Below are 24784 nucleotides of genomic sequence, written 5' to 3'. Positions count from 1 at the left end.
TGTTAAAAGGTGCTTATTCTGTAGAGACTCGTCCTCCAGTAGGAGTAGCGTTTCCTCTGATTAATATTACTCAGGCAGAGGTATGGTGCAGTGGAACTATTAGATTTTTTTCTAAAGGTTTCCTTTAGTAAAAGTCATTTAATTACTACCCACCTCCGCTTACGGTTCAAACATTTTGGTGCAGATGTACAAATAATTTATTCGAAAACCACATTTGAAGGATATAGTTTAAAATTCACAACTAAGGGGAGAAGACGCAAAGATTCTGACAAATTGTTTTTGGGAGGGTAGATCTTTATTAAATAAATGACAATATATGATATCCTAATGGTTGCAGTTCCCTGTGTAATTCTTTGTGGCCTTCTCGCGATAATTACGGTAATCCCGGCGGCGCCTTCTTGCAGTCTTTACGGTAGTCCTCTGACAGCGGCTCCTGGTGTCAGCTGATCCTCCTCTGCTATCGGGCGAGGAAAACAGTGTTTGTTAGGTTGGTGAAACATGGCTGCCGAGATTCATTCGAGGCCCCAGACCGCTAGACCAGTCCTTCTAAACAAGATCGAGGGACACTCGGACGCGGTCAACACGGCCGTTTTAATCCCGAAGGAAGATGGAGTGATTACGGTCAGCGAGGACAGGTGAGTCCGAGGAGTCAAGCTAACGGGAGCTAGCGGGCTTGGTCTATTTACTGATCACTACATTGATATTTTATTGAAGGTGGGATAAGGAGAGACTGAAACAGAGGAGGTGACATGTTTCACACTCGTTGAAGCAGCTTTCGTGTGAGAATTGGTTACGTACCTAGTGTTATTTATCCTTATGCTTAATTTAGCTTTAGCGCTAAATAGCAACCTGTTTGTGTCCGTGGCTTTTAAAACTAGCTGTTATGGACCAAGATGGTGAAATTGGCGTGACTCGGTGTGGCAATTAATCTTCCAAACTACCTGTATCCAGTTTTCTAAATTTATTTTCAACAGTTTTATGTAAGGAATACTTGCCTACTTACTCTATAGAAGCTGAACTTGAAATTATGTTGGGAAACGACCTCAAGGTGGATATTTGTTATCCTAGTTGATAGCCATACATTTATTTACAGATTAGTACTTTTCAAATTGACCGTGGCCTCTGCCACCTGAACGTCACACTCGCTTTAACGGCACCTGAAGGCATCACGGTAACAAAAACACACGGCTTGGTCCCACTTTGACCCTAGCTAAATGATCCCTGCAGGGAAGGTTTTTCACTTGATTAGCTGTCACACTTCATTACAAACAGTAACGGAAGCAAACGGCGCCTCCTGCCAGGCTGAATGGAACCAAGCTGATCCCATTTCTGGACCACATCAAACCCAACTGATGTAAGAAAAAAAAAAAAACAGAAGTTGCAGAGGCTGTGCAGCAGGTTACTTGATGAAATACAGGTCCTTCTCAAAATATTAGCATATTGTGATAAAGTTCATTATTTTCCATAATGTCATGATGAAAATTTAACATTCATATATTTTAGATTCATTGCACACTAACTGAAATATTTCAGGTCTTTTATTGTCTTAATACGGATGATTTTGGCATACAGCTCATGAAAACCCAAAATTCCTATCTCACAAAATTAGCATATCATTAAAAGGGTCTCTAAACGAGCTATGAACCTAATCATCTGAATCAACGAGTTAACTCTAAACACCTGCAAAAGATTCCTGAGGCCTTTAAAACTCCCAGCCTGGTTCATCACTCAAAACCCCAATCATGGGTAAGACTGCCGACCTGACTGCTGTCCAGAAGGCCACTATTGACACCCTCAAGCAAGAGGGTAAGACACAGAAAGAAATTTCTGAACGAATAGGCTGTTCCCAGAGTGCTGTATCAAGGCACCTCAATGGGAAGTCTGTGGGAAGGAAAAAGTGTGGCAGAAAACACTGCACAATGAGAAGAGGTGACCGGACCCTGAGGAAGATTGTGGAGAAGGGCCGATTCCAGACCTTGGGGGACCTGCGGAAGCAGTGGACTGAGTCTGGAGTAGAAACATCCAGAGCCACCGTGCACAGGCGTGTGCAGGAAATGGGCTACAGGTGCCGCATTCCCCAGGTCAAGCCACTTTTGAACCAGAAACAGCGGCAGAAGCGCCTGACCTGGGCTACAGAGAAGCAGCACTGGACTGTTGCTCAGTGGTCCAAAGTACTTTTTTCGGATGAAAGCAAATTCTGCATGTCATTCGGAAATCAAGGTGCCAGAGTCTGGAGGAAGACTGGGGAGAAGGAAATGCCAAAATGCCAGAAGTCCAGTGTCAAGTACCCACAGTCAGTGATGGTCTGGGGTGCCGTGTCAGCTGCTGGTGTTGGTCCACTGTGTTTTATCAAGGGCAGGGTCAATGCAGCTAGCTATCAGGAGATTTTGGAGCACTTCATGCTTCCATCTGCTGAAAAGCTTTATGGAGATGAAGATTTCATTTTTCAGCACGACCTGGCAACTGCTCACAGTGCCAAAACCACTGGTAAATGGTTTACTGACCATGATATCACTGTGCTCAATTGGCCTGCCAACTCTCCTGACCTGAACCCCATAGAGAATCTGTGGGATATTTTGAAGAGAACGTTGAGAGACTCAAGACCCAACACTCTGGATGAGCTAAAGGCCGCTATTGAAGCATCCTGGGCCTCCATAAGACCTCAGCAGTGCCACAGGCTGATTGCCTCCATGCCACGCCGCATTGAAGCAGTCATTTCTGCAAAAGGATTCCCGACCAAGTATTGAGTGCATAACTGTACATGATTATTTGAAGGTTGATGTTTTTTGTATTAAAAAAAACACTTTTGTTTTATTGGTCGGATGAAATATGCTAATTTTGTGAGATAGGAATTTTGGGTTTTCATGAGCTGTATGCCAAAATCATCCGTATTAAGACAATAAAAGACCTGAAATATTTCAGTTAGTGTGCAATGAATCTAAAATATATGAATGTTAAATTTTCATCATTACATTATGGAAAATAATGAACTTCATCACAATATGCTAATATTTTGAGAAGAACCTGTAGGGTTTGACTGCTGCTGCATTAGATCACACTAAGGAACCAACTTTACTGATTATTTTGTACTCAGGGGGAAGACTAGACATTTTTAAAGAACAGAAGGACGGTGGCTTAATTGGTTTTGTATTGAGTCACCAGTCTATCCTGTAAATGCAGTGTTTGTTTAACTAGAACAATACTCTCACATTTAGTCTCCATAGTTTAATTTGAAACCACTTAAAACCACTCCCTGCCACAACCCCTGGAAAAAAAGGAGAGGAGGCAAGGAGAGCATTAATCAGAGAAGCAGCCAGAGGCCTATGGTTGCTGTGGAGGAGCTTCTGCAAAAATCCATAGTTCTGGTTCGAGATTCTGTTGGCAACAGCTATTGGTCATGCTCTCCACAAATCAAACTTTTATGTTTGAGTGGCAAGAAGAAAGGCATATGAACGCTGCATATCACCCTGGGGGGAGAAAAAAAAAAACATCATCCCCATGGTAAAACACAGTGGTGGCAGCATCATGCTGTGGGAATGCTTTTCTTTAGCAGGAGCAGGGAAACTGGTCTGAGTTGATAGGAAGATGGACGCTGCAAACCTGGATGAAAACGGTCGAGGCTACAAGAGACTTGAGACCTGGCGTTTGAGGTTCACGGCCCTAAACATGCAGCCAGAAATCCAGCGGATTGGTTTAGATCAAAGCATAGTCATGTTAGCATGGCCCAGTCAGATTGCAAACCTAAATCCAAATGAGAATCTGTGGCACGACATGAAAACTAAGGCCCTGTTTACACAACAACGTGTTCTGGTGAAAAACAGAAAGGTTTAGTTGCGTTTCTACTGTTCACTTACACGACAATGGTGCACGTTCTCTGAAAATGGCACAATTTGAAAACGGGTTCCAGAGTGTAATGGGTTGACCTTCTCCTGGTCTCTGTTGTAGACTGGAAAAATTGAATCTTCTTTATGGAGAAGCCTTGGCTCATGAGCAGTACGACTGAAATCAGTAGAAATCAATGAGCACCAGCACAACCCAAGGCTACCGGCCGGTTTAAATCCCACAGAAGACGAAGATATCTACAATAAATATAGCAATGGAGGATAGCAGAGTACTTACTTGTGCTGCTGACTCTTGAATCTGACGGTTCTCCAACACAGTGCTCATTTTCTCCCCCGTTTTGTACGCAGGAAGTTGAGTTTCAAATAACATACCGTCTACTAGTGGAGTGGTGGGGGAATTACGCCACCTTTACATCTACTGTTGCTGTGTAAATGGAGATTATAATGAAAACGTTGTCGTGTCGGTGATTCTCATAGATTATTGTCTCTGGAGGACTGAACATATATGCACACCATGTATCATTTTCCTTTTGCTTCACAGTTCTGCATTGCACGTTGTCGGCCCTCCAAAACACATTGTGTGTTGCTCTACCAAAATGTATGTTGCTGTAATTCAAGCTGGCTTAAATTGAACTGTGCCTCTAGTTTGTGGGGGTTTCAGTCTTTATTCTTCTAGGTTTGGTAGGAGTGTTTTGTCCTATCCTTGTCTTAAAGCTAAGCAGACATCAACTGTTTTAGACTGATCTGTTTCTGTACGTTTTCCTTTCAGGACGATCAGAGTGTGGCTGAAAAGGGACAGCGGTCAGTACTGGCCAAGCATCTACCACACGGTCTCCTGTAAGTATGGCCTTTTGTTTTACAGTGAGAAAAATGGATTAGGCTTCTGAATGCATGCGGAAGCTAAAGACCACTGCAGCTATGTTCCTGCTCACTGCACATGTCTGCTTCTTTCTTCCCTCAGCGCCGTGCTCTTGCATGTCGTACCACCATGACAGCAGACGTCTCTTCATAGGTCAGGACAATGGAGCCGTTGTGGTGAGTGAGCTCTAACACTACTCGAGGGAGGAAAAACAAAAAGCAGGTTGTTTAAACTTCAATATTTGTTTCCATGTTAATGTGATGGTTTTTGTTTGTGCATGCTTCTTGTTATAGGAATTTCTCATCTCTGAAGATTTCAACAAAATGAACCACGTTAAAACATACCCAGGTGAGGACAGATGAACAAAAAATGTTAGGCCTACTGTGATTGGAGAATAAATATAATGTCAATGATTCTAATAATAAGTTAAATGTAATTAATCCAGGTTACATAAATATATGGTTAAGTGATTAGTCCATGTGTTGGATGAAAACGGCTTGTAGATAGTCACTCCTGACTTTAAAATCAAATTATAGGCCTCAAACAAATTCATCTTTTATTCCAGTAGCATAATCTCACTTGGAAAAACATCAGAAAAATCCATCACTTCATTTGAATACATTTACACAAGATTAAAATTATACCTTTTAAAAAAGAAAAAAACGTTTTACAAAATCACTGAAAATGTAAAAGGGTTGTTTCTTTAACAAGAGTGATGGGTGATACTTATACAGTGTCCCCACAACGACTGTGGTTTTTGTGACTGGAAATATATCAAACCAGATGAATTATGGAAAACATTTAGAAGCTCATAAAAAGGTTCAGTTATGTCGAGGTGGTTTAATATAATGTCATAAAATGCATGATTTGAAATAATTTTTACGTTCTCCAGATAAAACTTGGTGGTGATCCTTCCTAGAATGAAGGTAATCATTGAACCACGGGTCACATGTTTTGGCTGCTGCAAATATCCAAGTTAAATACTAACAATAGAACCTCATTAAATGGAGTAGTACTCCTCTCTGCTGACATGCAGGGAATCTCTTTTACTCTGGTACCGCCCAGACACTATGATCCTTCATTTGTTCCAGGTTCATCTCAGGATCATTGTTCCTGTGAGCCGATTCATTTAGAAATCCCAGTTTGAGGAACAAGCTATAGGCTGGTCTGGGAGAATAAAACAGCGTCAAACAAGCCCAAGCAGCAAAATCACCATGACTCACAGTCAGATAAGATGAGATGCAGGAAGTGGCTATGTCCTGGAAAGATCAAGAAAACTGAGTTTGCATTTTGTGTGTAAATGTTACTTTAGCGCTGAAGACAAGATAATGTTGGCTTTATGCACACAACGTTCACCTGTTACCAGAAACAACTTGAATATGGTGAGAGAGGTGATGGAGAGGATTATTCCTTACTGCAGGTTAGACTGATTGCATTGTATTATCAGGACATCAGCATGGAGGCTTTGTTCAGACAAGCTCGTGACTGTTTTAGATCCCAAATCCACCAACAGATTTTAGACTAAAACCTCCTGCCTGTGTCTGCTGAATATCTGGACAATAAATCAAACAATCACTGAGTTTGTAGATAATAGAAGAGCCAACTCCCAACCTCTAGATATCAGGACAGTAATTATTAATCTTGGAAACTTTGAGGAAGTCGGGACAACTCCTATCTTTGCTTTGCAGCTGAAGTATAATGACGTACAGCGTGTAAAGATATACAACTTGTCATACTTTCTTTTTATATTCAATAAGCTAGTCTTTGCTGGAACTGCTTTAGTGTTTGTTTAGGCCATCACAGTTAAGAAGTGAATGTTGAGTTATACTCCACTGGCTCACAGGAGGCTGGTTTGAAGAGGTTTGTTGTGAGAACAGGGATTTCAGTAGCTAGCTACAGCCTGTCTGAAGCTCAGTTAACTGACCCAGCTACCAAAGCTCTGGATGCAGAGTCAAGAGATATAAACTACACTTAACACATCTATATATGACATACTGAAATTATTTAAGGGCTTAAATATAATTTATAAGCGGGTTTTACTTATAATCTATTAAGTTAATTTAATGTAGGTCTTAGATTTATAGATTTTAATATTGCAAAACTTACAATCCTGTTAAAGCATCTTTAACATGAATTTTAAAACATTAAAATACTCTTCATATAATAGAAATGAAGTGACGTTTATTGAACCAAATGGACCAACATAAGGTCTCTGTGGGTTCACATAGAGAATCTACAGTACAGTTATAACTTAGTGTTCTCACTTTTAACTCAATAATTATCTGGTCGTAGTAAATTATTAAACGTCTGCATGTATTCACACATTACCAATTCATCGCCACGGGAGAGGAACCATATTGTTTTCAACTTTAGACGGAGGAACACGCTTATCTAGGTCTTGATGCAAGGCTGCACCATGCAGATGAAGAGCAGGGAGAGGGAGAACATGGAGAAACGTCAGTGTTCTCCTGGTAGTTAGGCATGACAGAGCCCCTTCCTCCTAGTTCAAATTCCTTTTTTAAGTAACGCTGGAGAGCGTGGAGCGGAGGGGAAAAGAGACATTAACCGTGGTAGTTTATGCCCTTGTATGGAAGCTCGTATGGGCCAAAACTGTAATTTACCTGCCGCTTATTCGTACATTTTAGGGCCGCACTTCAAATAAAACCCAACGGTACAACCCCCTGGCCAACAGGACAGCACTCTGTGTTCTCCTGTAACATGGCACCAGGCTGGATCAGACGGCTCTTCACAAAACTAGATCAGTGGCTTCCAAACGTTTTGACACGTGGGCCAAAATCATGAAGTCGAAAGATGAGCCACAAAAAATATTTTATGAATTTTTACCGTCTCCAACATGCAATATATTAATGAAATGAACATACTAATCAACGATTGTAGACAAGGGATCTGTAAATCTGTAGATCTGAAACATGGAAAGAGCCTTGCCAGTTTGATTTAGTAAAAGAAAGGCATACTCCTTCCTAAACAATTTGGCTTGTTTCTTTTCCATTCTGATGGTGTGGGAAAAAACAACTTTAAGAGCAGGATATGGGTCACTCTTCCTACGCTCTCAAAATCTGCTCTATAGCATGGTCACTGATTGTTTTACTATCAAATTAAAATGAATCCAAAAAGGATGTTTTGTAAAAGCCAAGTACTCTGTTCTATGCAACATTTTCTATTTTAGAAAGATTATAGTTTGTCTTTGAACATCTGGAAAAAATCTAATTTCTATAAAGTGTCCATCTGCATCAATCAGCTGTGCTGGGGGACCAAGTTTGTGCCTTTTTTTTTATAATAGTCACAGTCTGCACAAAAAAATGAATTAGGAAAAGTGTCCTTTTACATTGAATTTAAATGAAATGAAAGGTAAAAAAATAATTGTATAACCAATAAATTTGCAAAAAAGAAAATATCAACACAGACATTTTTCTCCACTGAAGTGTACCTCAATGAAAGTCTGGGTTATTTCATTTTTTAATATGAGATTGTGCTTCTGCAGTAGAAGATGAATTGTTTTTGGGCTTTGTACAGTTGCCCATATGGTGGGCATTGTGTTCAACCACATTCAAGATTCAAGTTTTTCTTCTCATTATGTCACCATGATGAAATTTCGCTGAGACACTGACTCAAAAAGTATGGAATGTTTCATGTAGTATTTACATAAATGCAGCTTGTCCTGAAACAGTCTAAGTTGGGCTGGTGGTTTGTTTGATTTTCAGCAGGGATGTTTAGTGTCTGCATGCAGGGGGACAACTGCCTTCACTGCCTTGGGAAAGAAACTTTGTATTTTACATCAAAAACAAAGACTCAAACATGTATTTATTACAAATAATTCAAGCATTTCAGAGCTTGTAGAACTACTTTTAGCAATAATTATTGAACTAAGTTCTTTTGTAAACACCATGCATCATTTGTCTGGATTTCCCTGTTCAAGACCAGGCGAATTTAGAGTTGCCCTGATATATAAAACCTTTAAATTGAAAAAAACATGTTAAGTACCAGTTATTCGAGGCTGGTAAAGACCACATCAGAGTTCAAATGTCCCATTTGCATTTAAAAGTAGCATGTGGGTCATTGACATCACAAAAAACTGAATAGATTTCATGACATGTATAACTACTTTCTATCAAATCTATTTAGTTTAATTGGTTTTACTAAATTCAAATAGTCTTAATTTATTTTATATATTTTAGCAGTTCCAACCTCCAAAATGGAGGTGGTAAAAGCAGATGATCTCACTATTAAAAATGAGACTTTATTGGGAATGAAAGTCAAGTAAAATGCTTCTCCATGATTTTACGTATGTTTGAAAGATAAACCAAATTTCATAGAAACAAGTTTTAAAGCGTTTGAGATAAAGCTTTGTCCATCAGTTTTTATGTTGCTAAATGTCTGGGTGGCACAACCGAAAACATGGGGTTTATTTTGTGAAGTTAGGAAATAACAACCGGATATTATCTCATCTAAAGGGGAACCAAGCTCGTCTATATAGGTGAGTGAAAAGGTTTGAAGTTCTTTCTTAAATATTTTAAATATGTCTTACTTTCATCTCATGTTGGCGGACTTTCCATGTGAAGTTGTTGAACCACACCGATGTTTATTAGAAAGCATTTCTCTCCTTTTAAAAATTACTCCGACTTGGGCTTGTTAGCAAAGACAAATGCTAATACAGGTCCTTCTCAAAATATTAGCATATTGTGATAAAGTTAATTATTTTCCATAATGTCATGATGAAAATTTAACATTCATATATTTTAGATTCATTGCACACTAACTGAAATATTTCAGGTCTTTTATTGTCTTAATACGGATGATTTTGGCATACAGCTCATGAAAACCCAAAATTCCTATCTCACAAAATTAGCATATTTCATCCGACCAATAAAAGAAAAGTGTTTTTAATACAAAAAACGTCAACCTTCAAATAATCATGTACAGTTATGCACTCAATACTTGGTCGGGAATCCTTTTGCAGAAATGACTGCTTCAATGTGGCGTGGCATGGAGGCAATCAGCCTGTGGCACTGCTGAGGTCTTATGGAGGCCCAGTATGCTTCGATAGCGGCCTTTAGCTCATCCAGAGTGTTGGGTCTTGAGTCTCTCAACGTTCTCTTCACAATATCCCACAGATTCTCTATGGGGTTCAGGTCAGGAGAGTTGGCAGGCCAATTGAGCACAGTGATACCATGGTCAGTAAACCATTTACCAGTGGTTTTGGCACTGTGAGCAGGTGCCAGTTCGTGTTGAAAAATGAAATCTTCATCTCCATAAAGCCTTTCAGCAGATGGAAGCATGAAGTGCTCCAAAATCTCCTGATAGCTAGCTGCATTGACCCTGCCCTTGATAAAACACAGTGGACCAACACCAGCAGCTGACACGGCACCCCAGACCATCACTGACTGTGGGTACTTGACACTGGACTTCTGGCATTTTGGCATTTCCTTCTCCCCAGTCTTCCTCCAGACTCTGGCACCTTGATTTCCGAATGACATGCAGAATTTGCTTTCATCCGAAAAAAGTACTTTGGACCACTGAGCAACAGTCCAGTGCTGCTTCTCTGTAGCCCAGGTCAGGCGCTTCTGCCGCTGTTTCTGGTTCAAAAGTGGCTTGACCTGGGGAATGCAGCACCTGCAGCCCATTTCCTGCACACGCCTGTGCACGGTGGCTCTGGATGTTTCTACTCCAGACTCAGTCCACTGCTTCCGCAGGTCCCCCAAGGTCTGGAATCGGCCCTTCTCCACAATCTTCCTCAGGGTCCGGTCACCTCTTCTCGTTGTGCAGCGTTTTCTGCCACACTTTTTCCTTCCCACAGACTTCCCACTGAGGTGCCTTGATACAGCACTCTGGGAACAGCCTATTCGTTCAGAAATGTCTTTCTGTGTCTTACCCTCTTGCTTGAGGGTGTCAATAGTGGCCTTCTGGACAGCAGTCAGGTCAGCAGTCTTACCCATGATTGGGGTTTTGAGTGATGAACCAGGCTGGGAGTTTTAAAGGCCTCAGGAATCTTTTGCAGGTGTTTAGAGTTAACTCGTTGATTCAGATGATTAGGTTCATAGCTCGTTTAGAGACCCTTTTAATGATATGCTAATTTTGTGAGATAGGAATTTTGGGTTTTCATGAGCTGTATGCCAAAATCATCCATATTAAGACAATAAAAGACCTGAAATATTTCAGTTAGTGTGCAATGAATCTAAAATATATGAATGTTAAATTTTCATCATTACATTATAGAAAATAATGAACTTTATCACAATATGCTAATATTTTGAGAAGGACCTGTATAGGCAAACCTAGTAGAAGTCTGACTAATTTAAAATTAGTTACAAAAGTCACTTGTTGCACTTTTCCCTTAGGTGTGTTTTAATAAATATTTAGTTTTATTACCTGACTTTGGTATCGGCCAACATATGGTACTGGCAAAACTGGATCCGATTACGGTCCGTAAAGAACAATAAACATACAGACACCTAAACACAGCCTCTGATGAGAGCAACGCATCAAAAGACTGTTTACCACTTGCAGCCCACCAGAACCGTGTGTCAGATATGGTGTTTTCCCTGGAGAGTGAGTGGGTGGTGAGCACGGGCCATGACAAGAGTGTCAGCTGGATGTGCACCCAGAGCGGCAGCATGTTGGGGAGACATTACTTCACCTCCTGGGCCTCCTGCCTACAGTATCCTTCCATCACACTCTCTGTGTGGTATGTAAGCCGTAAGAAAACAAGCAGCTCGTTCAGGCCCTGAATCCTCTCTCAGATATGATCACGAGACGCAGCACGCCTTTGTCGGGGATTTCTCCGGACAGATAACTCTGCTGAAATTGGAGAAGCAGACGTACTCCATCATCACGACACTGAAGGGCCACGAAGGTAAAAACACAGGTTTTTCTGGGGGTAATTCATTGGGCACTAAAACTAGTACGCCTGTGCAGTGCCGGGTGGAAAGGAATGTCCTCATCGGCATGAATGTCATATTAGTTTTTGGGTTTGAATGATGCGTTTGAACTGAAAATACACCAAACAACTGCAAAAACATTTAAAATAAAAGATTTGGTGCAAGTTTTTGAATTTCACACAACTTGCTTCTAAACCACACTATGTCAGAATCACATGTAGGCTCAAGTATATAATGTATAAACAAATGATGGGCAGCCCAGCCAGAGTCCCAACTTGAATCTGACCGAGAATCTGTGGAGGGAGCTGAAGATTAGGGTGATGGCAAGCAGTCCATCTAATCTCAAAGCTCATCACAAAAAATAAAAAAATACCAGTGGAAACATGAAATTAGCTTATCAGCTTTTATACGAAGCGTTTGATCGCTGTAATGCCAAGAAGGCGTTTTTCATTAGTTATAGAAAGGGTTTTACATAATGTTGAACATGGCATTTTGTTTTGTTGAAATTTCAGGTTCCAAAATGATATTTTAAATCTAAATTTCCAGGGGTGGGAATAATCTTGTACTTAACTGTGTATATATGGATGCGCTAATATGTGCTTTAATGTCCCTTAGGAAGCGGCAGAGAAACCACACACTGACTTAATTCTGGTTCTGGGGCACCCTTCTTATCAGAAACGGTAGAGCTTATTTAAATCAGGTTATTTTCAAGGCCTTGGCGAGTCCATTAAAGATGCTTAAACAGGTTTTAAACGTCTAAAACCGACTGGCAGAGATGCCGATTATAGTTTGATAGTCTCACTTAAGACACTCTTAAGCTGCAAAAATAAAAGACTTCAAACTTGGCTTGGACTCCATGTTTGAGACTCAACTCTTAGTTACAGTTTTTTTATGTCATGTTATGAAGAGTGAAAGGAAGCCGGTGTGTGAGCCACAGTCTGCAGCGGCCTGTGGTGTTGAAGGATTATGGGATGTTAATGGCTCATACCAATCTGTTCATGTTAGCTGTAGCTTCACATTAATCAAAACCTTTTTTGACAGAATCTCAGGGTAATCTTAGGAAAACTGCTAACGTAAAGATCATAAAGTTTGGCCGCTGTAGAAACTCAATTTAAACTGAATGCTTTAGAAATGGCAAAAAACTGAAAGCTGGAACATCTTTTATTTAGTAATGAAAGCTGTTTAGGAATCCTGGGGGGTTTATTGTTTTAAAGCTATTCATGACTTGCGTTCTCCTGAACGGACATTTTTTTGTTTTCTACCTCTCATTGTGATTTAAAGCAAGAAAAATGCTGAACAAATGGCAGCTCCAGATGAGATTATTTAAAGACTAAACCGAGCTGCTTGGAAAGGCTGCTTGGACTCTGTTACCTCCAAAACACAGCTTAGCATTTAAACAGATCCGAGGCAGGGAAGCAGCCCACAAGCTCATGGAGGTGCTGTATAAAGCCACAGCTTAGGTGGGAGAGTCTGTTTCCAGGTCAACTATTAGTCGTGCACTCCACTATTCTGGCTTTTATGGAAGATTGGCTGGAAAAAAGACATTAGAAATCTAGTTGCAGTTATGAGACCATAATTGAACTTTGTGTTTATTTCACAAAACTTGATTCTGGTGGTTTTATTAACTATAAAACAGGCAAATTAAATGATCCAGCTGCAGTTTGTATCAATGATTAGGAACAAAAAGCAGTAAGGTGGTGGAGATGAGGTGGAAAAGTTGGAAAAAGTCAGGGAAAGAAGGTCAAATCTGTGCTAGTAACCAAACTTTGGCAAAACTGTTGCAATCTACTGTAGGAATAGAGTCTGCATACATTATGACAAAACATTGCACTGAGTTGCCAAAGCTTAATGGAGCCTGAGAAGCAACCCACCCTTCTTGGATGAGGATTATGGAAAATACCATCAGACTTGCTGCTCTGCAAACTCCCACAAGGGCATGTTTTCAGCCTAAATCTGGCAGCCGTGCTGTTCTCATGCTCATCAAGCTGCTCAGTGACCATTTCAGCTCTTCAGTTTGGAATGTTGTCACTGTGGAAAATTGTCCCTCATCCAGATAAATAGGCATAATCAAAGGATAAATGCATGACTAATGCATGATGGGATTTTGTTCTTGTGACAAATGGAAAAATAGGCAGCCAGAATTCTTCCCTGTGGAACCAAAACTCCCCCAAGTCCAGCTTGTTAAAAAGCAAGCGGGGGGCTAACTCATGTGACCAGATGAAAATATCGTCTTGTCTGAAAGCTGATTTTTACCACAGCCATATTGCCCACTCTTCAGTCAGATGGGCGCTCATGTTGCCATGTGGTCTGCCTGCATGTCTGAGCTGAACACATAAAACAAAGCCTGACTCTAGCCTCCGATAATGCATGCTAATTGGACAGCTGCTGATTTATTTCAATGGGCACAGTGCAGAGCTCATGCTGTGCATTAGCTCAGCTCCAAATATTTAGTGGCAGTTATGTTCAACCAAAGCTGATAAAGAGCATTGAGCGTTTAAAAGCAGCATTTATCGCCGTAGGTGAGAAGTTCAGGTTCAATTTGGGATTATCACGATAAAGCTGGTGCATTGCTGTTTTCATGACTTTTTCTGGTTAGGTTTCCAGGTGGGAGGTCAACACGTGTGAAAGCACCGCCTCTCAACCAATCAAATGAACAGGAAAACTGCTAGTGTTTTGCATCTACGCTGTTGTCCTTGTATAGCTACAGGATCCACAGGTCAGTACCTACTGTGTCGGCCTGCTGATGACCCGTTCTCTGGTTGAGGTCGAATTTTCATTCAAAATATCCTGGTTTTATAACAGTGGTTTAAAAAAAAAAAACGTGATTCCATGCACTGTAATAAGATTCACAGCACATTTGGAAGAGAAACAGTCCCACAGCATCACAGATCCTCCACCATACTAAACAGCAGTATGATGCGTTTCTTGGCACATTTGTCCCAATTTTCACTCCAACCTGGAGAGTTAGTTGCAGAAATGCTCAATCTTAGTCTCATCTGACCAAAGCAACATCTGATTGTTTTTAGGGAGATTTGGTGACCTTTACCACACGTTCAATCTAGTTAGTGTCTAAATAAAAAACATTGACGCCACCCCCCAATTGTACGAAATGGACTTAAAAAAACGGGTAAGACTGTCAGTCCAGTCATATGAATCTCCTATCAGCATCCCAAAAAAAGCCACCTGAAAGACTTGTGCTGCTTCCTTGCTTTGTTGTGTACAGCTGACAGCTTGATTGTGATAGCCTCATATGAAGCAATTTCACCCGCTTCCTCTTGCACCAAAACATTACTCAATGCAGTGAAGCTTCGAAAGCAGCTGGATCACAGGATTCTTTCAGTTATGGAAAGCAGACCACCAGCTAGAACCACAGGCTGCTTCTCATCATATGACTGCTGCAAGTGTTAAAGAGCCCTGATTGTCTCAGATGAACTGAAGAGATTTTGGTTTGCAGCAGTAATCATTTTATGAGTTTATTCAAGTTTCACAGGGTTGGTTTCAGAGCTCTGCAACCTGTGGCTCTTTGGACCTTCCACAGTGGCTCTTAATACCTTTGGCTAAAAATTATAAAGAATCATCAAAAGTATTTAAATATATTTATAAGAACAACTACAGTTTGTTTAGCACTTTCTGTTTTTTCATGAAATAATTTCATTGAATTTTCAAAACAGAATGACGCTAAAAGTATCAGTACGGTAATTTTTTTTTTGTCATTAGGTTAAAAACTGTGCTTTTTTTTTTTGTTTTTACATAATTTTCCACAAATATCAAAATCCCATAGATGGAAATGTAGCCATCCTCTTTTTGCAAATGTTTTGTTATTCAGTCAGTCAGTTTAAAAATGACAACAAATATTTTTGTAGTAGATTTTTATCAAAAATTATAAGTTGTCTTTTTTTCAAACAACTATGTAAAATCCGTGGCTCTTTGGATGGTAATGATTGCAGTTCTCTCGGTGGACACTGGGTGGTGCCAGCCTGTCAGACCATAAAGCTCTCTCTTAATAAGCTTTTGAAAACCAATTGAAAGCATCTAACAGTTTTATTGTATTGCAGGTAGTATTGGAGTGCTGTGGTGGGACCCTGCCCAGAGGCTGCTTTTTTCAGGGGCCTCAGACCACAGCATCATCATGTGGGACATCGGAGGCCGGAAAGGACGGACGCTGCTTCTACAGGGACATCAGTAAGTTCCCCTTTAGCTTGCACGTGTCCATGTGGCTTGCACCTGCTTTGATCCTGGTTGAGGAATCTACAAAGGGTGACCAGAGAAATGTTGGTCTGTGATTAAGACTTTATAGAAACTTCATCTTTACCTCCTTGGTTTTATCATTTCTTTCATCAGTTGTTATCTACAGTGTGTGTAACACTAATTTTCAAACCGTTTTCTTCAAAGGTGGGTCTCCTTGGAGTCAGTAACTGTAGTCTCCAGGCACTAACTTATTTTTGTTTTTACATCTTCCGTCCTCAGTCTTCATAAATATTTCATCACCTCCCAGCCTCCCTCGATTATGCAGACATTATCAAACAAAGCCTGTAAGCACTGATGTATACCAAAGAAAGAATCTTGATGAATCCTGTCATTCTGTAGCAGGATCTGCAGACATCTGGGTCAAAGAAATTCAGAAATATGTGAGCTGTAGCTCATTTGTATTGTTACCAGCTCCTAAGTCCTGTTTTAACTGGATTTCATCCCCTTCAATGACTTTTTGGCATCAATGTTTGTGTTTTCTCCTGTTTCTGTCCTCAGTCGGGTGGGTAATCATGGTAGAAATGTTATATCTGTAAATGAACTTAATTGGTTTAGATGTTGTTTTTTTTAATGTGTAATTTCTTTCACAACAAGATGTCAGTAAATTCTACACATGTTGATCTTTGAGAGAGTAAAAACAAATGTAGCTAATTTGATTTGTTTCTTGAATTTATTTTTATTTTTCATTTTAAGGTTTACAAACAAGTTTTCCTAAAGGATGTATGATTCAAGTTTTGTGTGAAGGTTTTTAATTTATAAGCCGTAAAATGAAAACTTATTCTATGCATTTATTGGTGAAAATTAGTGTCCACAGTTTCTTTTAAAACTATTAATGCCGATTAAACTTTTCCATTTTGTCATACAGCCATTAATGTATTTTATTGGGATTTTACATGATTGACCAACCCAAAGTACATTTTTACAAAGAAAAATCTGAAAAGTGTGGCGTACCCTGATTTTCAGTCCCACTGAGTAAATATTTAAAATTAGCCACCTGTTTCTGCGTTTACAGCCTCATGTCTTTTGAGATGATGCAGAGCGTCTGAATAGCAGTTTTTCAATCTCGACTGGATTTAGTTCTGGACTTTGACTAGGTTATTCTAAGATATGAATAATGATGCTTTGATCTAAACCATTCTATTTACACTGTGATTAAATACCACATTGGTGGACTCTTTATTACTTAAGTTACTTCTGACGCCAGCCGGTTGCCGCTCATTTTATTTGCAGGTATTTACAGGTATAAAAGTGTTGGAGTCATCCATTTTGGTTGCACAGTTGAACATGAGCAGCTCAACAGAGATCGCTGCTCTGACGTCACCCGGGATTATAAAACCCGCAGGAAGTAAAGTTTCGTTGCCATTTGCAGCGTGTCTCACGGGACGACGCAACGAAGGCGCACATCTGGAGAGACAAAAGCTCGCAGGCGAAGTTTTTTTTTCCACAAGGCCATTTCTGGAAGAGCTTGAAAGCTGGAAATCTGTCTGATACAAGAAGATCAGAAGATTTATTCGCCGATCGAAGACCACGCCGACACCCGGCGCAGGTGAAAAACCCACCGAGGTTTTATTTCCAAGTAGATGAGTTTCCTCCTTGTTGATTCTGTCGACTAAACGGTTCTTCATATTTTTCCCTCCTGGACGGATGAGAAGTTTACTGTTTTTTTTCTTGAGTTGATCACAGACGTGTGATCCCCTCCCTCGTTTTTCTTCAGACCTGACCCAACCGGTGGAGAGAATAAACCAACGTCAGCGTAATTTCGTTCTTTTCATATTAAACTGGATAGGTGCATTTAGAAGTCTAGGCAGGACGAGGCACATTTAAGGGGATTTTGAATCACCAGTAATTAATCTAAGGTATTAACTTGTTGCATGCAGTACTGATGGAAGTGTTTTATGCTGACTGGTGTTTTGATTTGCTGCTCAAGCTCTGCTGAATCGTGCCTGCTCATATTTTGTCCAGCTGATCCCAAATTAGCCAGGAGTTAGAAGTTGAACTCTTAAAAGTTTTTCATTCAAAGCAACTGCGGTCTGGGCCTCACCTGACCACTCCTTGGTTCCAGTTTTATTACTGGAGTTTTTCCACTGAGTTCCCGCCTCAGAGTTTTATGACTCTTTGTTCGAGATTTGGGGCAATCAGCTGCTAGAGGCTAAAAGGGGCGTGGCCCCACCGTTTTATCAGCTGATCGCTGCAATCGAGACATCAGCAAACCAGGAGGACTTCTCTTTCCATTTAACCCAAATTACACATTTTGTCCATAAAACTGCTGGTTTGATCTTCATAGACACTAAATGCGCATATATTTTTATTTTATTATTATTGTTAGGTAGTCATTTTTATCCCCTTTGTGTAGAATAGTGCTTGTTAGTTAGGTGAAGGTTTTTGGACCAGAATAATGGTATATCAGGATTATTTGGCTTCAATAAATCTTCATATAAATTAAGAGAAGCATTTGTGTTTATTTCGTGGAAGAGTGATTAATCTGTCAAGACAAGGTCAAAGTTCCCCCACCTTTGGTGAAGCGGTTGAATAAACAGTGACAGTTTGTGGTTTTGGTTAATAATTTGTAATTATTAAAGAGCTTTGAGCCCATAATCAAAACACCAGAGGACATCTCTGATTTCTATTTGTAAGTGATGATGTTTGGTTAAGAAATAATTTTTTTTTTCAAATTATGATTTTAAATGATAATTCTTGATAAATATTAATCAATAATCATAATTATTACAAAAGGATTCATTAAAAACAGACGGCACACTTTTCTGATTTTTGTTTTGCAACCATGTCCCTTTACCTTCCACTTCATTCCCACTGTTTACCATTCGCTACTTTGTGTTGGTCATAATATCCCAAACAGGTTTGTGGTTGTAAAAATGTGAAAAAGCTCTTTCTGTAGAATAATTTTTGCAAGGCAGTCTAAGGCTGCATTAGAACTCTGAAATGATGTGAACTAATTTGAGAAAACAATCCAACTCTCCGTCTCCCTCAGCGAGCGCGTTCAGGCGCTGCGTTATCTCCAGTTTACCAGGCAGCTGCTGTCGTGCTCAGCCGATGGAGGCATCGCAGTGTGGAACATGGACACACAGAGAGAGGAGGTTTGCATCACTGTTGCATCTGTGGCACATATCGTTTTCATGGTTTGACCAGCCTTTTTCCCCTTTTATTTTCCTCTTGAGGTCCAGTTTGTGTATGTTTAATGCTTGGATTTATTCTGCATGTGTTTCTACAGGCACCTCAGTGGTTAGACAGTGACTCCTGTCAGAAGTGTGAGCAGCCTTTCTTCTGGAACATCAAGCAGATGTGGGACACTAAGACCTTGGGACTTAGACAGGTAGCAGTCATTCAGTGTCCTCTGAGGACGAGAAACTCCGGTCACCGTCGTAAATCCTGCTGATGCATATGTATGGGTGTGTTTGTTGTGTACAGCACCACTGCAGGAAGTGCGGGAAGGCTGTGTGTGGGAAATGCAGCTCTAAATGCTCTACCTTCCCAATCATGGGCTTCGAGTTCCCGGTGCGGGTGTGTGACGCCTGCTTCGATACCATCAAAGAAGAAGAGTTAGTATAGACAGTCTCTAAATGTACTCATGTTTTTATTTAGTGTAACCGTGATAAAACGCTGTTGTTGTGTGTCTGTGGAACAGCCGAACACCATTGGCTACGTTTCATGAGGGGAAACACAACATCGCCCACATGGACATGGACCCATCCAGAGGCCTGATGGTCACTTGCGGAAGCGACCGCATTGTTAAGGTCAACAACAGTGCTTTGATACCAGATAATTCATGCATGTGATAGCTCTGTTTCGAATAGAGGGCCTTTGAGCCGACATTAACACTAAAACCATCAGATCCACTGATCTCAGTCAGCTGTTTTCGTAGATTGGAAATTCAAGTGTTTAAAAGGTTGGAATTAAATTTTATCCTAACTATTTTAACTACTTTTAATCAGTAAAACTGTAAACGCATTGCTCTTATAAAACGTAACCAAAGTATGATTTGGATCACTTTAAGATCTTATACGATTTGTGCTAAATATTACTGCAGAAAATTGTCCTCCTAAATCACCCAGTCTAGATATTTGGCTGTCCCTTATTAAACCTTAATGAAAATATTTAGGTCGAAAAATAACTTAAATGAGCTTTAATTTACCAGCAAAAAACTGCCAAGCACTGCTGATAGTGTCAATAGATTATACTTTTCCATTTCTTAAACCAGTATCGGAAGGCCAGACTTTTCCATATTTCGTCACATTCAAAACCTCAAACTTCTATGTTCTTTTTTGGGATTTTATGTCATAGACCAACAAGTACGCACCAAACGTATGTGCGTACTTGTGTAGTGGAAGGAAAAGTAAAGTAATCAGTGGCTTTTAGAAGTCAGCTAATTAGCAAATAGTCCATTTGTGTATAGTTTAATCTCGATGTGAATATATGCAAAACGTTACGTGTGGCAGAAAACTAACACTGCGCATCACTCTGAATACACCGCTCTCATGGTGAAACATGGCAGCGGTAGCATCATGCTTTGGAGATGGAAGCTGGGTTCACTTTCTTACTGGACAATGTATCTAAACATCCTGCCAGAGCTACAATGGGAATAGTTTAGATCGAAACATCTTCGTGTGTTAGATTGGCCCAGTTAAAGTCCAGACTAAAATCCGGTTGAGAATCTGTTACAAGATTTAAAAGAATGTTGTTCAGACGCTTCCCATCCGCTGTAACTGAGCTTGAGCTGTTTTATGATAAATGAGCTTCTTTCTGTAACTTGACAAAATGCACAAAGTACTTCTTTTTAAAGCACTGTGAAATTTATACATTTATAAATTTTTTTGTTGGCTGGTTCTTACACTTTATTGACCAATTTAGCCACCTAAGTCTAAGTTGAGAGCAAAATGTAGAATGCATGTGTAGTTCCTTAAGTCTGCATTATGTCTGGTTCCTGTTTTCACTCTCATGTTTATTCTGTTTTACTTGGATTAACGTCTAAGTAATGAATCTGATCATTGATTATATCTTTATGCTTTCCTAACACTAATGACGTCCATCTCCACAGATCTGGGACATGACACAGGTGGTTGGCAGTAGCTTAGCAACAGGCTTCTCCCCACGCTGATTGGCCCAGCCCACTACACGGTACCCTCGTCTGGATCCACCCTGCCCCCACTCTTTCAATGTCATGGAAACCCCTCTGTACAGCCCACTGCACCATCACGCCTGGGGTCGGCGGCTACAGCCAGGCCTGCTCTTGGTGAATGTGTGTCCATCGCTCCACATCTCTTCCTCTTCTTGTAACAGATTTTGCTACCTGTCAGTCTGACAAAGACTCAAACTGATTTAGACTTTTGCTCCGATCTCAAGTTGAACCCTAAGCACAATGAAGGGGGTGTGTGTGTGTGTGTGTGTGTGTGTGTATATGTATGTGTGTGTGCATGTATGTTCTGGTTTCTCCGGGGGGAGGAATGGTATTGCTAATAGTGTTTACACTTAGTATATCCGATGCTTCTTTGATAAAGGTCCTTTTCCTTTTTTTTTTTTTGTTATGCTTACATTGTAAAGTTAGTGTTCACTGTTGCTGACCTGCCATAGCTGTAAATTTGACCTTGCGTTGACTGCTAACTGCATTATCCCAGGCTAGTTTAAAGAAATATTCACCTGTAAATGCTTCTGCTTTCTGTGTGTAGCTTAAAATAATGTTTTTCTGATTTGTTTTTCACTAGCTGGCCTTAAGTCACTATCTCAGGAGGTTTTCCATGAGTAAGTTGTCACCAGTTGGGCTTGGATGATGTCAGTCGTAACGGTTTCTAATGTTTAATCTTAAAAAGGTTACTAAAATGGCTTCCTGATGGACTAAATGATGTCTACAATGCACTTATCAGATGTTTACTAGGTAGCAGTAAATTCACTCCCACCTCTTGACCCAGAATAAGTCATGGGAAGTTGTAATGAGTTTCTATGGTGACAAGCAAAGTCAGCAGCAGCGTTATGTTGCAGTTCTGCATTGAAGCTAGCAGGATTCCCTTCAGTGATGATGATTTTCAGTTTAGGATGTTAAAGTGTAAAGCTTTCGCACAGGTGGAGGTAAATTAGAAAAACAGCTCACACTAAAGTTAACTTGTGTCCCTGAGGTTCTGGACGGGCACTACAGATGTATTCCCAGTCGCTGAGATTGTCCCTGGTTACGTCTGTGTTCCTTTAAAGGCCTTAAAAACAGACGTCCCACTCAAAGCCTTCTGAGCAGCTTGCCATCTCTTACGACTGTTCATTCCCGCCCATTCGCTCGCCTCGTTACCTCTCATACTTTGTCCTAGGTTTTCAGAATCCCTCTGCAGTTGTTTTCTTCTCAGCCATTTGTGCATCAGAGATGTCTCTCTTCGCACTGACTTGCACAAGTTGTACTTGTTGAATCAGATTTTTTTTTTTTCCATTTGCAGCTTTGGTTGCAGGAGTGTAGCTTTCCTGTAAATAGCAGCTGGAATCATCTAACCATAGACTAATGCTTGCCTTATCATAAATGGAAAACTATGAGCATCGTCCTGTTGGAATTCTTGATTTCAGAGTGGATTCACATTCAAGCTTTTCCATTATTAGTGTATGTTTATATTTGTAGTGAAATATATGTGTAACCTTTTTTAATTTAGTTTTCATTGCCCACTGACATCTTGGTTCCTGTGTAACGCGTTAAAGCTGGTTCCTTCCTCGTTTCCAAAGAGCATCATGCAGACATGGAGGAAAGATGAGCCAAATCATCAGGGCCTGTCAACTGTTCAATGGGAACATGGATGGGATGGATTTGTTAATAAAGTGACAGTAGAAACTTAAACAGGGAATGCTTAGATGTTTCATGCTAATATAATTGTTTGTTAGACTGTGTTTTTTACATTTATTTAAACATTTGTAACAAACTAGCAGATCTTATGTGATTAGAAATGGAGGCAAGTTCTAGAGACTATGAATGCTCTATAAAGCGAATTGTTTTTCACCCTATTGATGGATACTGGGAGTTCAGGGATGAAACATGTCTCACAGCTAACTAGAATCTGCATGATGTACTTATTATTATACCCACTGTTTGTAGTTCGTTGGCATAAAAGTATAAAAGTGGCAGGCACCAGGAGTATAAAATTATAAAGGCTTTTTTCGTTTAACTAAATATTAATTAGTGCAACTTGTACCTTAAAGCTATAAAATGACATGTTGCTATCTAACAAGTTTAAAATGTTTGTGAAACAAGCCAAATGTAAAGATCAGGGTGTTTGAAGCAAGGTCTTGTTGAAAGGCTCTAGGGAATATCTTACCTCTTGGCATCTTTATTTAATATAAATCTAAATCGGATGGTCCGAGTTGAAGCTAACAGCTAGTTTAAGAGGAACCAAGACCAAATTAAAATTCTAACATCTTAAACTATTCAGATCTCAAAAACACCATTAGGGTCACTGAAAATGCCATGTTCTGAACCTTTGAAGCTTCCTTAACCTTTGCTTTAGGTAGTTATCTATACCGAAACTGATGATCACAAAAAGGTACATGGAGGTAGAAGGCGTTGAATCACCGATGATCTTCCTGTGTGAAGACTCACTGACTGATAGAAGAGTAAAATTCTAGCTTTTCATGCGACTTTAATTTTAGATCAGTTACGGTGACTGAAAACGCTGTACATGTTCTGTTGTTATTATGTGTTTCACACAGGAAGCTTGTTGGTGGTGCACCGCTTCCTACCTCCATTTCCTGTCTGAACAGTCATTGGTTTCAATACAAATATTCTCATAATATCTTATGGGTTCATAGAATTGAATTTACATAAACTTACATTTTTGAGATTGGGGTTGTTTTAAGATGGTAGAAGTCCACTATGGTCTGGGCTCCTTTCAGACTAGCCGTTGGCTTTAACTTCTAAGAGCAACTAATCTGGATTTAATACTAAATGATCGTCAGATAGTTGTTCACTGCAGGTAAGATAATAGTTCTTTATAATCTAGTTATTTATAACCTTTCGACAAGACCTAATTTTAAAGTCCTTAAGCATCCTTTCAAAGGAAACTTCTGACCCTGAACCTGCTGAAAGAGCATAGATGTTTCATCTGTCTGCTACATCATGTGGAAAGACAACGGCATCAAGTTCATGAGAGCTTTTCATAAAGACAGCTGTTTAAAATGGTAAACTTGTGGCTGTGAAGTTAAAAGAATGAACTTGAAATGACCCATCTTCATTTAGAACATCTGCAGTTTAGTCCCACATTAGTCACATTTTATCCATTAAAAATCGTTACATTGACAGAGGCAGACTTAAAATGCAGCTTCATATTTTAAAGAGTTTTGATGTATCCGAGCTCTTCTCACACATGCAAAGAATCTTTACTCAGAAGTCCTCCTGAAGCCTCAAAAGCTCTTCATAGAGCAAAATCAGGGCTCTGCAGGATCATTGCAAAGCTATTGTACAATCAGGAGTCTGAAAAGCCTCTTTCTGTCATTACTTCTTATCGGGTCCTTGGAAGCAGTTGGGCAGATGTTCGGGGTGTTAAAGGAATGATAGACGGTGGGATTTGCTGTTTGCGGAAATGGCTCACCGAGTGGATCTTCCTGCGAGTCTCCGGAAGGAAACAGCAGATTTAGTTATCAGTGGTTTATGTCCTCTTATGTCACTTGACGGAGCATTCACCTCACTCATCTCTGGTTCGTGCTAACCCCCCCCAAACCTCACGGCTCATAGTATCAAACATAATATTCTTTTGAAACCGCTCGTAAAAGATACCATTCCAACAGGGTTGTTGTTAATGTACATCTGCAAATAACTGTATTTTTAAATGATTTTGTTGATCATTCAGAACTGACTTAGGTTTCCTTGTGCCCTGAAACCAGAGCACAGAGAGGATAGACCCCACCTAATAAAGATATTTGATATGTTTGACTGCTGTTTATTTATATTTTTCCTTTGGAGAAAT

At 40.0% G+C, this 24784-nt stretch overlaps 1 protein-coding gene across 1 annotated transcript; it reads left to right on the top strand.

Moving 5' to 3' along the window:
• Positions 1-405: 405 nt before the first annotated feature.
• Positions 406-24750, top strand: wdfy1 (WD repeat and FYVE domain containing 1). The gene is made up of 12 exons (XM_047392463.1): positions 406-635; positions 4612-4679; positions 4804-4877; positions 4995-5049; positions 11227-11377; positions 11460-11572; positions 15653-15779; positions 18835-18940; positions 19075-19176; positions 19272-19402; positions 19489-19597; positions 20899-24750. Exons 1-12 carry the CDS (start codon positions 499-501, stop codon positions 20956-20958), a joined length of 1233 nt encoding a protein of 410 aa, XP_047248419.1. The 5' UTR covers positions 406-498; the 3' UTR covers positions 20959-24750.
• The last annotated feature ends 34 nt before the right edge of the window (positions 24751-24784 follow it).

The sequence above is a fragment of the Girardinichthys multiradiatus genome, chromosome 18, assembly GCF_021462225.1.
Source record: "Girardinichthys multiradiatus isolate DD_20200921_A chromosome 18, DD_fGirMul_XY1, whole genome shotgun sequence".
Lineage (NCBI taxonomy): Eukaryota > Metazoa > Chordata > Actinopteri > Cyprinodontiformes > Goodeidae > Girardinichthys > Girardinichthys multiradiatus.
Note: the sequence above shows the minus strand (reverse complement) of the source record. Positions and strands in the feature narration are given on the sequence as shown.

Bases quoted from the DNA above. Each gene is read 5' to 3' on its own strand.
- wdfy1 (XM_047392463.1), top strand. From the start codon at position 499: ATGGCTGCCGAGATTCATTCGAGGCCCCAGACCGCTAGACCAGTCCTT. The intron at 15,780-18,834 runs GTAAGTTCCCCT...CGTCTCCCTCAG, and splicing joins CTGCTTCTACAGGGACATCA to CGAGCGCGTTCAGGCGCTGC. The intron at 19,403-19,488 runs GTTAGTATAGAC...TCTGTGGAACAG, and splicing joins GATACCATCAAAGAAGAAGA to CCGAACACCATTGGCTACGT.